General features: G+C 48.4%; 1 protein-coding gene across 2 annotated transcripts in view; it reads left to right on the top strand.

Annotated features, from left to right (window-relative positions):
- Positions 1–14,413, top strand: part of ACOT7 (acyl-CoA thioesterase 7) — a 102,132-nt gene that overhangs the window by 65,738 nt on the left and 21,981 nt on the right. For both annotated transcript variants that reach the window (XM_038537793.1, XM_038537794.1), the window contains exon 7: positions 11,302–11,418. In XM_038537793.1, the coding sequence (XP_038393721.1) occupies positions 11,302–11,418 (117 nt within the window). The remainder of the gene's footprint in view (positions 1–11,301; positions 11,419–14,413) is intronic.

Genomic DNA, 14,413 nt, shown 5'->3' with positions numbered 1-14,413 from the left:
GGGCCTCATCTCACTGGGGCCCCCGCCTGCCTGGGAGACAGTGTGCCCAGCCCTTGGTTTGGGGAGAGGGAGAAAAGAGGTGAGTGAGGCACGTTTCTGCCTTTGAGGAACTGGAGGAGTGGGGTCCTGAGGTGAGCAAGCACATGCTGGTTCAGGCCCCCCATCTCTTCATCACGCAGCTGAGCGTTCCTCCCACTTCTCACTTTCTAAGAACCAGTAGTTTTAAAAATGTCATTCTCTGCGGCTGAAGCCCCAGAGAGTGGCTTCATGTCCACCCAGATGGCTCTGAATACAGGGCCGCAGGCAGGGTCTGGTTACAGCCCTGAAGCCCCAGGTGCTGTGAGCAGCGGCTGCTCCTGCCCTCGTGAGCTGGCCATGGGGTCCACCCACTGGTCTGACAGCCCTGCTGCTGTCTGTCCTGGGATCTGGTTTCCTCCTGCCCACCACTCCCTCAGTGTGTGGCTGGCCAGCAGTCCTTTTTCATGCAGAAATGCAGACTGTTTTTCTCAAGAAACCCGGTCAGCTGTACAGCAGCAGAACGTCCTTCTCTTTGGATGTACTGGGATCTTTTGTCTTTGGTGCCAGATTAATTAGCTTTTGCTTCCTATTTAGTGCATCATTAGGGGCACGGATGTCCCCTAACAATGTCTTTCCTGTTCAGTATCCTGAGCATGGAATTCTTAAATATTACCCTTCACCCTGGCTTGAGTCTCCTTTGAGGAAGCTGACACCCACTGGCATGGCTCGGCCTCCCGAGACCCGACCTGGCCCTGCATGTACCCACGCTTCAGTCTGCCCTACCCAGAGTGGGGCAGTGTAGGGGGCTTAGCCGAGCACTGCCATCTGATCCCTAATCTCCCTGGCAGTTGGGACAGGAATCTGCCTGCCCTACTTTCCCTGCGTTGATTCTCAAAGAACAGCAAGCATGTTCGGTTGTGACTCGGCACAGAATGTAAGGGGAAAACATGGCCAGCCAACCCCTTCCCCGGCTCCCTGGATCTGTGATGCTCCCGGGCATGTGGGAGCCACCGTCCAGCTGTGCCTGAGGCCTCTGCCAGAGTTCCCATTTTTGGTATTTTGACATTAAAAACCCATCATCTTTACTACGCTGTGTATTAATTGCCAGAAATAGGGACGCCTGGGTGGCTCAGCGGTTGAGCGTCTGCCTTTGGCCCAGGGTGTCATCCTGGGGACCTGGGATCGAGTCCCACATCGGGCTCCCTTCATGGAGCCTGCTTCTCCCTCTACCTGTGTCTCTGCCTCTCTCCCTGTGTCTCTCATGAATAAATTAAAAATCTTTAAAAAAAATAATTGCCAGAAATAATCCGTCTTAACCACCTCATCTAATATTCCCTGCCCTTGGTCCTGGCTCACCGAGGTGCCCACAGGTACTTTTGGAACATGGGAGGGAGATGCCAGACTGTCTTAGGAGCCTGTCACTCAGCCAGCTCTCAGAATAACCCGTTGCCATTGCTGAGGGGTGGGCTAGTTAAAATAGGATGAACTTACTATTGTTTTCTTAATATAGGAGGCTGGCACCCACACTTCGTCAGCTGGGATTAAATATAGAAACGGGGGCATCTCAAATCGCCACCCACGGTGCAGGCAGCGGCGCTGGGCTCTGAGCTGCTAACTGCTGCTCTGGGTTTGTAGGCAGGCGTGACCCAGGCAGCCAGTTGGGCCTGGGAAAATAAATTTAAGCCTCTATTTTTAAGCCAGCCAACACGTTGTCGATACTTAAAAAACCTATGAGCAGTTAAATGTTAGATTCAAAAATATCTCCGGTACCCGCTGTTTATCTGTGTGTTCGTGGCCAAGCAGGTTTCATTTTCTTCCTTCCCACAATTCCTGGAATGGATGCGGAGTCCAAGGACAGCAAATCTACAATTTTGTTGTCATTTTTTAAATGGCGAATCCTGGGTGGTGAGGACCATGCACGACACTGTAATTTGCCAAAGTGATGTTCCTGTCACTGGCAGCCCCTATGGTGCCTGAATCGGGAGCGATTGACATGGTTTTCAGGGAGACCCTGGAAAGAGGCACGTTTTGGGAGGCTTGGGTACTCGATGTTTCCAGTTTAAGTGTAGAAAAGGGAGCAAGAAATGGGGACTGCAGTGTCAAGGAGGCTGGCAGCGTTGGCTTCTCCGGCCAGACAGAGGACCCAGTAGCACAATTAGGGAGAGACCAGTTACAAACTGGATGGTGTGGGGGGTTCCACAAGGTGAGGTTGTTTGTTTTTCATAGGATTTACTTTTCTCAGTGGACACATGAATTGTAACATATCGTGTCATTTGTGGTAATGGTCCTTACAAACGTGTCAGGACAGGATGAGATGTTCCATCATCTTATTTCTGCACGGGCCACCTGAACTTATGGTTTTCTCCCAGCAGCTGGTGACAGGAGCATCTCAGAACCAGCCCCATGCGAGTCCTTCCTCTCCCTGCCACGAAGAGGGAAAAGACAGCTGGAAGTCAGCTTCTTATTATAATCTCAATGTTAGGAGATCAGCTCTCTTCCCTCTAAGTAGACACCAGAGGTCACTTGACATCTGGGACCCCAAGGACTTCAGTGTCCTTGCCTTCCCTTGAAGCAAGAAGGCTGAAATGTGCCTTTTTAAAAACACAGACTCTGGGGGTTACCAGGGGCTGCAGGCAGGTTCCCAGTAAGGCTCGTCTTCTCTGGCAGACATTTCTGCTTTAGCTCTGATGCCACAGCTTCCCTCAAACACTACAGGCACCAGGATACCATTTCTTTTCCTTTCTTTTCTTTTCTTTTCTTTTCTTTTCTTTTCTTTTCTTTTCTTTTCTTTTCTTTTCTTTCTTTTCTTTTCTTCTTTTCTTTTCTTTTCTTTTTTTTTCTTTCCTTTCCTTTCCTTTCCTTTCTTTTCCTTTTCCTTTTCTTTTCTTTTCTTCTTTTCTTTTCTTTTCTTTTCTTTTCTTTCTCTCTCTCTTTCTCTCTTTCTCTCTCTCTCTCTTTCTTTCTTTCATCGGTTTTGGGGGGGAGGGCAGAGGGAAAGGGAGAGAGAATCCCAAGCAGGCTCCATGCCCTGTACAGAACCTGACGTGCAGCTTGATCTCCCTACCCTGAGATCGTGACCTGAGCTGAAATCAAGAGTCACTTACTGATTGAGCCACCCAAGCACCCCCAGTGAGATCTCCCTGATTCCAGGCCAGACAGCTGAGTTTTGGGCAGAGTTTTTCTGTGTAGTGAGCCCTGAAATCTACCTTGCTGTCACTTCTCAGTTTCCCCTAGACCCAGACCTCCCCGAGTCCTCTGTGTCCTGCAGACTGTGAGGATGGCTCCCCATCCTGGATGCCCGCTGCCATGGTAGTCACTGTTCCCAGTACCTGGGATAAATCTCCAATTTGGGACACAATCTCATAGTAGACACGCATGGTGCAGCTGTGCCTGCCCCCTTATCTGGGCACTAGAAGTCTGTGAATTCAGTCCTTGAGTGACCTTTGGCATAAAATGCCAATGTGTGTGTGTGTGTGTGTGTGAGGTTTGCAGGTAATCACAGTTCTCCCCTGTCCTGGCTCAGATTTGTATGCTGGCTGTTGGTGTCAGGAGGAGGCTTTTTTTTTTTTTTTAATTTAAATTAAGTTCATTAACATATAGTGTATTATCACTTTCAGAGGTAGAGTTCAGTGGTTCATCAGTTGCATATCACACCCAGTGCTCATTCTATCACGTGCCTTCCTTCATGCCCATCATCCAGTTACTCCATCCTCCACCCCCTCCCCTCCAGCAACCCTCAGTTTGTTTCCTATAGTTGGTTTGTCTCCCTCTCTGATTTTGTCCTGTTTTATTTTTCCCTCCCTTCCCCTATGATCCTCTGTTTTGTTTCTTAAATCCTACATGAGTGAAATCATATAATTGTTTTTCTCTGACTTACTTTGCTTAGTATAATACTCTCTAGTTCTATCCACATCTTTGCAAATGGCAAGATTTTATATATATATATATATATATTTTTTAAAGATTTTATTTATTTATTCATGAGAGACACACAGAGAGAGAGAGAAAGGCAGAGACAGAAACAGGCTCCATGCAGGGAGCCCAATGCGGGACCCCATCCCGGATGTCCAGGATCATGCCCTGGGCCAAAGGTGGCACCAAACCGCTAAGCCACCCAGGCTGCCCAGATTTTATATTTTTTGTTGGCTGAGTAATATTCTAGTGTGTGTGTGTGTGTATACCACATCTTTATTCATTCATCTGTTGATGGACCACTGGGTTCTTTCCATAGTTTGGCTATTGTGGACATGACTACTATAAACATTGAGGTGCAGGTGCCCCTTCGGATCATTATATCTGTATTTTTGGAGTAACTACCTAGTAGTACAATTGCAGGGTTGTAGGATAACTCTATTTTTAATTTTTTGAGGAGCCTCCGTACTGTTTTCCAGAATGGCTGCACCAGCATGCGTTCCTACCAACAGTGCAAGAGGATTCCCCTTTCTCCACAACTTTGCCAACATCTGTTATTTCCTGACTTATTAATTTTAGCCATTCTGACTGGTGTGAGGTGGTATCTCATTGTGGTTTTGATTTGTATTTCCCTGATGCCGAGCATTTTTTTTTTATAAATTTTTATTTATTTATGATAGTCACACAGAGAGAGAGAGAGGCAGAGACACAGGCAGAGGGAGAAGCAGGCTCCATGCATGACGTGGGATTCGATCCCGGGTCTCCAGGATCGCGCCCTGGGCCAAAGGCAGGCGCCAAACCGCTGCGCCACCCAGGGATCCCATGCCGAGCATTTTTTAATGTCTATTGGCCATTTGTCTTCTTTGGAAAAATGTCTGTTCATGTCTTCTGCCCATTTCTTGATTGGATTATTTTTTCTTTGGGTTTTGAGTGTGATAAGTTCTTTATAGATCTGGATACTAGCCCTTTATCTGATAAGACATTTGCAAATATCTTCTCCCATTCTGTAGGTTGTCTTTTGATTTTGTTGACTGGAGTTTCCTTTGTTGTATAAAAGTTTTTTATCTTGATGAAGTCCCAGTAGTTCTTTTTTGCTTTTGTTTCCCTTCTGGCAATGTGTCTAGCAAGAAGTTGCTGTGGCCAAGGTCACAGAGGTTGCTGCCTGTGTTCTCTAGGATTTTGATGGATTCCTGTCTCCCATTTAGATCTGTCAACCATTTTGAGTTTATTTTTGTGTATGATGTAAGAAAGTGGTCCAGTTTCATTCTTCTGCATGTGGCTGTCTGATTTTCCCGACACCATTTGTTGAAAAGACTGCCTTTTTTTCCATTGGAGATTCTTTCTTGCTTTGTCGAAAATTAGTTGACCATAGAGTTGAGGGTCCATTTCTGGGTTCTGTATTCTGTTCCATTGATCTTTGTATCTGTTTTTGTGAGGAGGCTGTCTTTCTAAATGTCACTCTCCAACAGACATAGCAAGGTAATTGTGAGTGTCGGTTTTGGTATCTGACAAATCACCTAGCTCACGTGGCTTTGGGTTAGACAAGCATACCTTTCTTGGCCTCAGTTGTAACTGGTTGTGAACCAGGTTGTTACCCAAATATGGGCTCTACAGCTCACTAGCGGCTTCCTTGGGTTGAATGTGATCTGTAGTGGGTGATCTTTCATTAGTTTGCTCACTCATTCGTTCATTCACTTAGCACAACCCTTTCCTGAGCGCTGTCTGCCAGGTTCTGAATTGGGTGGGGGACACAGACAATAAGGCATGTCCCCACCTGATGCTGGCTTCCGTGTCACAGGTGATACTGATGGTCTGCATCAAGACACCGTACAGAAGTCACCCATCTGCTCCTGTTTCTGCCCGGCCTCTGCCCTGGGCTCAGAGCTGATCCTGGTCAACACATGCCTGTGGGTCTTGTGATATTTTTAGTAACAGCAAAGTTGCTTGTGGAATCTCTACCTGCATTTTAGATAAATGGGGGGAAAGCCCCTCTTCCATTATTCTTCCATTCTTGATGGGTTCCACTTTTTAGGACACACAAACAAGGGGTTAGATGTAGGTACTTCCTGCATTCCAAACATTACTTCCAATTCAGACTCCACCTTCTCCACCCCAAAGTGATGACACCACCTGGTGGCTCTTGCTGGCAGCTCTGGTGTCATGACCTTCCATGTCCATACATGCTAATTTTACTGCCACACCCACCTATCACCATGATCTTGCACTCTCTTCTTCCTATCTTATCTCGGGCAGGAATTCCATCTCAGATGTCAGTGTCATGGGTCCTGGATCAAGAGGCAGGCAGTATGGCATGGCCTCTGTCTGGTGTGCCTTGGTCAGAGGCTGGTCCCCATGCTACCCCAAGCCAGTGCTATGCCTTTGGACACATGCCTCTCTGTGTGTCCAATTCCTGCTTTGGAAAATGGAGACCACAACATGCCTACCTCCCAGGGCTTCTGTCCAGGGAAGGTCAGTGTTCACTCAGTTGTTCATTCATTCATTCCTGTGTTCAATGTTTATAGAAAGTGTACTGGGGAGCAGATACTTGGGCTATGTTCTCAAGCAAAACAAAGTTCTCTCCGTCCAGGGCCGACTTGGCACAAGAGAGTGCAGTGTGCCTGAGCAGTGGCTGCCACTGGCCCCTCAGGAAACCCAGCCATTGTTCTTCACAAATAGCTCTCTGCTCCCAGCGACACTCATCTCCTGGGCCAGACTTCACTGTCTCCTTCATTTTCTCTTGAAAAATCCTCCTCGTCTCTGTCTCATCAGAAGGACCCCTGATTTCTTAGATGGCTCCATCTAAGAAAAGGACAGCCACATGTAATGCACATTCTGTTGCAAATGTTTAAAATTTTCTAGGGGATCCCTGGGTGGCGCAGCGGTTTGGCGCCTGCCTTTGGCCCAGGGCGCGATCCTGGAGACCCGGGATCGAATCCCACATCGGGCTCCCGGTGCATGGAGCCTGCTTCTCCCTCTGCCTATGTCTCTGCCTCTCTCTCTCTCTCTCTCTCTCTGTGACTATCATAAATAAATAAAAATTAAAAAAAAATAAAATAAAATAAAATTTTCTAGTTAAAATGCACCAAACTCTCCCCGAACACTAAAAAAAGGGATTTTAACTGAGTTTTCTACAATTTCTACCAGAATCCTGTCTCTTCATCATTCTTGTGTTCAGCTATTCCTAGATTCTGGAATGGCATTTCCTTAATGTAAATCATTGCCAGTGCTGTAGTGTTTCATGGCAAATGTAGCCTCTCTTGACACTACTTCAGACTGAATGAGCTTTTGTTGGCTGCCGAGGAAGTTTATGTATTGTGCTTAGAGTAAGCCTATGGGAAAATGCCTTCTGAATTCAAAAACAAGCAAGTAGGGACCACTTATCCAGCTATTGGGACAACTCAATTCTTTATGAGGCAAATCGACCGAGGAGAACTCTGTCTGTGGGCTCTCAGTCCCTCTGCAAAACTGAACGCACATGCACACACCCCACACCTGCATGCGTACACCCCACACCTGCATGCACACACACACCTGCGTGCACTCCACCCCCACACCTGCATGCACACACATGTACAGGCCCTATACCTACATGTACACACATGCACACCTGCAGGTACATGCATGCACACATCCCCACACCTACATGCACACATATGCAAACACACACCCTACACTTGCATGCACATACCCCATGCCTGCATGCACACCCCCACACCTGCAGGTACACGCATGCACACCCCCCCATACCTGCATGTGCACCCTGAAGCTGCACTGCATGAGGAGGTGGTCTGTGGCTCTCAGACCTGCTTCTATGCCCTCTGGCTTGCATGTGGTAAGGGGAGGCTATCACTTGGACCTCATCCTTGTCTCCTGAGCTGAGTGTATGATTCTCATTCAGAGTGTTTTCCTGGCATTCTGAGACATTTCACTTCTCTTTATCTTCCAAGCATCTGATCTCTTACAAAGTCTCCAGTTAAATTGGTGTGGGGTTTTACAGACCTCCACTAGCCCTGCATGCTGTCGTGGAAGCTGCCATTGCTGGGCTCGCCTGGCATGAAGGTGCTGTCACCTCTTGTACCTGCACTTCCAGAATCCAGAGCTCCGAGGGCCATCTGCCTGCCCAGGGTCCCCTGCCAGGCGGTGGTGGGGGTGATGGAGCAGTCATACCCAGGCCATCTGACCCCAGAGTCCAAGCCTGAACCACTGCAGTGGTGAGGCTGTGCTCACACCACAGTGGGGTTCATCCAGAGGCTGAGATGGTCCTCTAGGGAGGCAGTCCATACTGATAATCAGGATGACTCACCTGGGCACTGTTCTGTGTTTTCCCTGATCAGAGTGCTGGGCTGGGGACATAGCTGAAGGTCCTCTGCCTTGCCAGCCTGTGCTTGCCCCACCTTCACTAACACCCCCTGCTGTGAGTAGAAAGGTCCAGAAGGTCTCATGGGGGGCTTCAGGAAGGCTGCCTGTGTCCATTTCTAGTAACAACTTCACCCAGCAGAGACTCCTTGCAAAGTGCAACCCTTTGTCTCAGACCTCTGAGCCAAGCAACTTGAAGGCTAGAGGCTCCCTGCCCTTGCAGGAGCCCCTGGCTTTTGGTCACCTGGAGAGAAAACCTGGCACCTGTAATTCTTTCCTCTCAAAAGAGCTACTGGCTGAGGATTTCTTCTACACAGTCTTTAGAATTGGGTTGGTGTGTGTGTTTGAGCCTGTATTAATTTGAAAACTGAGGTTACCAATCCATTCTTTCTCGGATCAAGCATCAATGCACCAGTGTGAAAGCGCCTTTAAAACGGCAAGCAGCAGGATGCCAAGGTGGCTCAGCGGTTAAGCTTCTGCCCTCGGCTCAGTGTGTAATCCTGGAGTCCTGGGATCGAGTCCCACATGGGGCTCCTCTGCCTGTGTCTCTGCCTCTCTCTCTCACTCTCTCTGTGTCTCCCATGAACAAATAATAAAATCTTTAAAAATAAAAAAATAAAACGGCAAGCAGCATCCCAGCTGATCATTTATCACTACCGTAATATAGCATCATCTTTCGTTGAAAAACTCACGGTAATAAAAGCATCATTTTTTAATCACAAACAGGAACGTGTTTTTTTAAAAAATATTTCTATTCTGGAAATGCTCAGATATGTGCAAAAGTAGGATAAGAGTCTACTGGACCCTAGGTGTCCCTCTCCTAGAGGGCTCCACCCTCTGTCTCCCAAGTTCCTTGTAAGTAGCATCTTCTATATTTGCACAGGGCCTCTGGTCCAGTATGGAAGGGACCTTTGTTCTTTTTAGTTCTGTTGTATTTTGTTTTCCCCACACAGTAAAGAGAGTTTTAATTAGTCACCAATGTTTAAAAATTGGCAGATTCCTCATAAATGTATAGGTTCTGGTCTTGTCTGGAAACATCAGAAGGCTGGCGACATGGGGCCCTCATTCCTGGGGATGGGAGGCAGTAGGCAGGGCCAGGCAGTGGCCCTGCTCACTACCCTACAGCACCTGCCTGATCCTACAGGCATTTAGTTCTGCAAACCTTACCCCAAACATGCTTCCCATGAGCCTGGCTTTCATGAGTGGGGTGACATCTGCTTTTCTGCCTCTCTCTGGATTTTTAGAAAGCATTCTGTATCCTGGGTGAATGTACATGAGTTTCTAATATTTATCTATCTATCTATCTATCTATCTATCTATCTATCTATCTATCTATTTATCTATCTATCATCTATCATCTATCAAGAGTGAGAAGAGCACTGGGTGGGGGGCAGAGTAAGAAGGAGAGAAACTCTAGCAGACTCCCCACTAAGCACAGAGCCAGATGGGAGGCTCTATCTCATGACCCTGAGATCAAGAGTCAGATGCTTAACCAACTGAGCCCCCTAGGCACCCTTTAAGACTTCTTTCTATAGCTATTAGGTTGATTGATATCACTCTGATGCTTTTATAGATTAAAAATGGCTGAATATTGGTAATCTCACATAGTTTGGCCTAATAAAAGACATGGCTTAAATGTTTTTTTTTTTTAAGATTTTATTTATTTATTCATGATAGAGAGAGAGAGAGAGAGAGAGAGGCAGAGACACAGGCAGGGGGGAGAAGCAGGTCCCATGCAGGGAGCCCGATGCGAGACTTGATCCTGGGACTCCAGGATCGCGCCCTGGGCCAAAGGCAGGCACCAAACCGCTGAGCCACCCAGGGATCCCTGGCTTAAATGTTTAAATATGAAATAAGTATTATGTGCTGTCCTGGGGGGCAAGAGTTGGGGGTGGGGAAACTAGCAGGTGTGCAGTTGTGATTTCGTCAAATTAAGGGGGGCAGTGAGCAAAAGCCAGCGTCTGCAGCCTCAGGTTTTAAAAAAACCTTGGCCTGCTGTGAGCCTGCTTTTCTTGTTTGTTTTATATAACGCCTTTATTATTGTGATGATTCACATGCCATACAACTCATCCATTACAAGTCATTGATTTTTAGTGTATTCCCAGTTATGCAACCATCACCACAATCAATGTTACAACATTTTCATCTCCCAAAGAGAAGCTCCATACCCATTAGCACTCATTCTCCATTTCTCCCTGACCCCTAGCCCTGGCAACCATTAATCTGCTTTCTACCTCTTTAGATGTATGTACCTGTTCTGGACCTTTCTTATAAGGAAGATCCTACAGTTTCTGGTTTTGGACCTGGCTTCTTCCACTGAGCATTGTGTTTCTGGGCTCCGCTGTGTTGTAGCCTGTGTCAGTGCTTTTTTCATTTTCATGGCTAGATAATACTCCCCCATGTGGATGGGCCACATTTTCTTTGTCCGTTCATCAGTTGACGCACATGTGAGTTGTGTCTGCTTTTTGGCTGTTGTGAATAATGCTGTCATGAAATCCGTGTACAAGTTTTTGTGTGAACATGAATTTCTAGTTGCCATGGGTACGTACCTAGGAGAGGATTTGCCAGGTCATATGGTAACTCTGTTTAGCCTTTTGAGAAATTCCTGACGTTTGCAAAGCGGCTGCACCATTTCCATCTCCACCAGAGATGCGTGAGAGCTCTGATATCTCCACATTCTCACTGACACTTGCTCTCTGACTTTGGATCCAGCCATCCCGGTGGATTTTGTAACAAAACCTTCCTGGGGGAATAAGGTATCTGTAAAGGATAGGAAAAGGATTGTCACTCTATTAGCAGCCTAGACCATCAGCTGTGGTAGTTTTCAGAAGCTCCTGAGGAAGCTAGGTTTACAGCATGAGCTTCAGCAGTGCCCTGATCATGCACCCCCGTAGCCACCTCTGGCGGCAGCCCCCCACTGGGGGGTAGTGGGAGGACTATCTTATGACTGGTTTCCAGGGTGGAAAAATAGCTGCCCCCCTTGTCTGATCTGCCATGTGCCTTTTCTCTGTGCAGGTGTCACCATGAAGCTCATGGATGAGGTAGCTGGGATTGTGGCTGCACGTCATTGCAAGACCAACATTGTCACTGCTTCTGTGGATGCCATTAACTTTCACGACAAGATCAGAAAAGGTAAGGAGCCTCTGCTGACAAAAGGAAAGTGGATGGCCTTTGGCTCTCTGACTCCTTTGCCACTTTCCTTTCGTCTTGCACCGAGTGTTGCCAGCACCCTAGTGTCTGCCCATCTGCCATGAGAAACAGGAATCCAGAATCTTGTGCCTTGTTCTTGCTGATCCATCTGTGAGACTAGGATTTGTTGGTTTGATTTTTCAATCTAGTAATTCAGATGTGTTTGGGGCCTTTAGGCTACTGAAGAGTGCCATAAACTCATCCTCTTAAAATGCTCCACAAACAGAGCCCTCTGAGGACCTTACGTGCACAGTTGCAATGCCTGCTCCATCAGATTTTATGCCACCATGCACATTTCCTCTGGGGAAAGAATAGATTATCCAGGATATAAGTAGTGGCAGGGTCTGTGCAGAGAAGCCTGTGGACCACAGTTCTCAGCCAGCCCACCTGCACCATCTGGAGCAGTGCTGGGGTTTGGTCTTTCTCCCAATCCCAGGGATTCAGTCACCACCACAGGAGACTGGGCCAGCTTATCACACTCATCCCACATTACTGCCGAAGGTGTGAGGTGACCGTCCCCTCCCGACACATGGTGATTTCTGTGTGTGTTGTATCTTCTGCAGTGAGGCTCTGTGCCCTAGAAAGGTAGCATTTCACTGCGAGGTCGGGTGATGTCAGGGTTGTGAAAGCCTGGTATTGATTTGAAAGCAAATTCGAAAGCAGCTTCGTTGTGAAAGCAGCCTCGCTGGAAAAGCTGTCACTAGAAGCCTTCAACCACCTCTGTGAGCAGAGCAGTGCTATGTCTTGAGCCCCCCCAAGGCCTTCCCGACCCCTGAAGGCCCCAGGGCCGCTGCCGCCACCATGCTGTCTCCTGTGGAACACACTGGCAGTGCGTGCCCAAGTGCTGGGCCAGAAGGGCCCTGGAATTGGAAGGGCTCACCTGCCCACCCTGGGTAATCAAGAGCAGCTGAAGCATACCCTAGTAGGATCTGGGTGCTCTTAGGATAAAGAAGAGGTCTGTGCACTGCGTTCTCGACTTTGCAAACTCCCTTCATAAGCTGCAGGTGTTTGCCACAGATGCAGACCTCAGGGTCATTTTAAAATTTGTCCAAAACAAGTAGGTTTTGTCATCTTAGCTGGTCCTCTTTGAGGCTTGGGTGTTGTGTACAGCGGTGGCATGAATGTTTGAGAAAGATAGAATGCCATGCTGCGATTCCCTACTTCTCTTTTTCTAGAACTACTCCCTGGATAAGTCCCTGCGATCAGAACTTCATTGTTAAATACAGCTTCAAAATCCACAGCGGAAAACGCATTTGCATTCCATGCCCTTGCTCTGTTGAGTGTCTCCCAGGGGCCCTTTGAGAGCTGCCAGCTAGAAAAACAGACTTTCCTGGAGAGCCAGCCGATTTGCTCAATGTCAGCCTGCTCAGCAGATGGGACACTCCCTGAGAATGACCCCAGTCTTTACCCCCAGCCCCTTATGTGGCCAGAATTAACTTCTAAGGGGCAGTTGAGGAGGTAGTGTGGTCGGTTCCTAGTTCGTAGGAATTACTAATTTGCAGGTGAGACCATGAACTCCACTTGGAGGACAATGCCCTTTAGGACTCGTTAAATAGCATGGAAGCCATTGTGGTGACCTGTGTATGGAACTGCCCTTGACATACACTTTCAGTTTCTAAAATGTTAACCCTTATTCCAAAGCACAGAGAAGGGAATATTCATTTTCAGAAGCCATAGTTCTGGTGGGACATTCCCCTCTGGATTGCTCTAGCAGGCAAAGGGAGGGTAGGCTGCAGAGGCCTGCCTGGCTGCACCCTTGGATGCTGAGCCTACACAGCCCCTGCCCTCGCCAGTGGCCCAGCCCCAGCCTGGAGCCCGTGCCACACAGGGCCCCTGTGCTAGCAACCCCTGGCGAGCAGAGACATCATTTCTGCCTTCTCAGATCACTTCTTGTTTTGTGCATAAAGGAATGTGGACCAAACTAGCAGCTCTGGAGTCTGGCCTATTTCTATGCCAGTGTCCTCCAGGGGCTGTTAGACACTGTCACACCTTATTTGTTGTTTTCTGGAGGAGTGTCCCTGTGTGAAGCTGTGGGCTCCTCTGTCCTCCATGCTGTCACTCTGCTGGAGAGCCCACACCAGTGTCCCTGGGCGGGGTCTCAGGTCTGGCAGCGCACGGACCACATCTGCTTCAGAAACAGAGTGGGTGGGATCCCTGGGTGGCGCAGCGGTTTGGTGCCTGCCTTTGGCCCAGGGGCGATCCTGGAGACCCGGGATCGAATCCCACATCGGGCTCCTGGTGCATGGAGCCTGCTTCTCCCTCGGCCTATGTCTCTCCCTCTCTCTCTCTCTCTCTGTGACTATCATAAATAAATAAAAATTGAAAAAAAAATTAAAAAAAAAAAAAAAAAGAAACAGAGTGGGCACGTCTTGTCTTCAGTTCCATGGGGTAGAGGTTTGGGCAGGCAGTGTGAGGCAGGGGTGACCCTGCCTGCAGCAGATCCTTGACAGTGGGCCACCCATGCGTGCCAGGGGATGGAGATGGACATTCCTGCCTGTCCTGCTTTGATTGTCTGATGCAAACCCCCTGAAGTCCTGTTATGCCCAAGCCTGGGGAGCTAACTGTGGCCTCCAAGCTCCTGCTGTCCCTGAGTCAGTGTCTCCTCCGCTCCAAGGGAAAGGAGCCAGGAGAGTCAGATGCTGCCACCCTGCCAGGCCTACTGGCTGGTGGGCCCTCAGCACACTGTGGTGTGTGTCCCTGGTGATATAAGGGACCATGCACTGGGGACTCCACACAGCAGACCTTTGCTCCCTTGGTCTGAGGCCCCAAGTCCCAAATCCAGGTGTGGGTAGGGCCTCTCCAAAGGCACTAGGGGAGAGCCCATCCTGCCTCTTCCTGCCTCTCATGGCATTTCCTGGTTCGGGGCCACATCACTCCAGTTTCCCTCCACCTTCCCGCTCCCATCTCTCTTTTCTTCTGCCTCTTATAAGGACACTTG

The sequence above is a fragment of the Canis lupus genome, chromosome 5 (assembly GCF_011100685.1).
Source record: "Canis lupus familiaris isolate Mischka breed German Shepherd chromosome 5, alternate assembly UU_Cfam_GSD_1.0, whole genome shotgun sequence".
NCBI classification, from domain to species: Eukaryota; Metazoa; Chordata; class Mammalia; order Carnivora; family Canidae; genus Canis; species Canis lupus.
The sequence above is the reverse complement of the archived record's forward strand: the minus strand, read 5'-3'. Positions and strand labels throughout refer to the sequence as shown.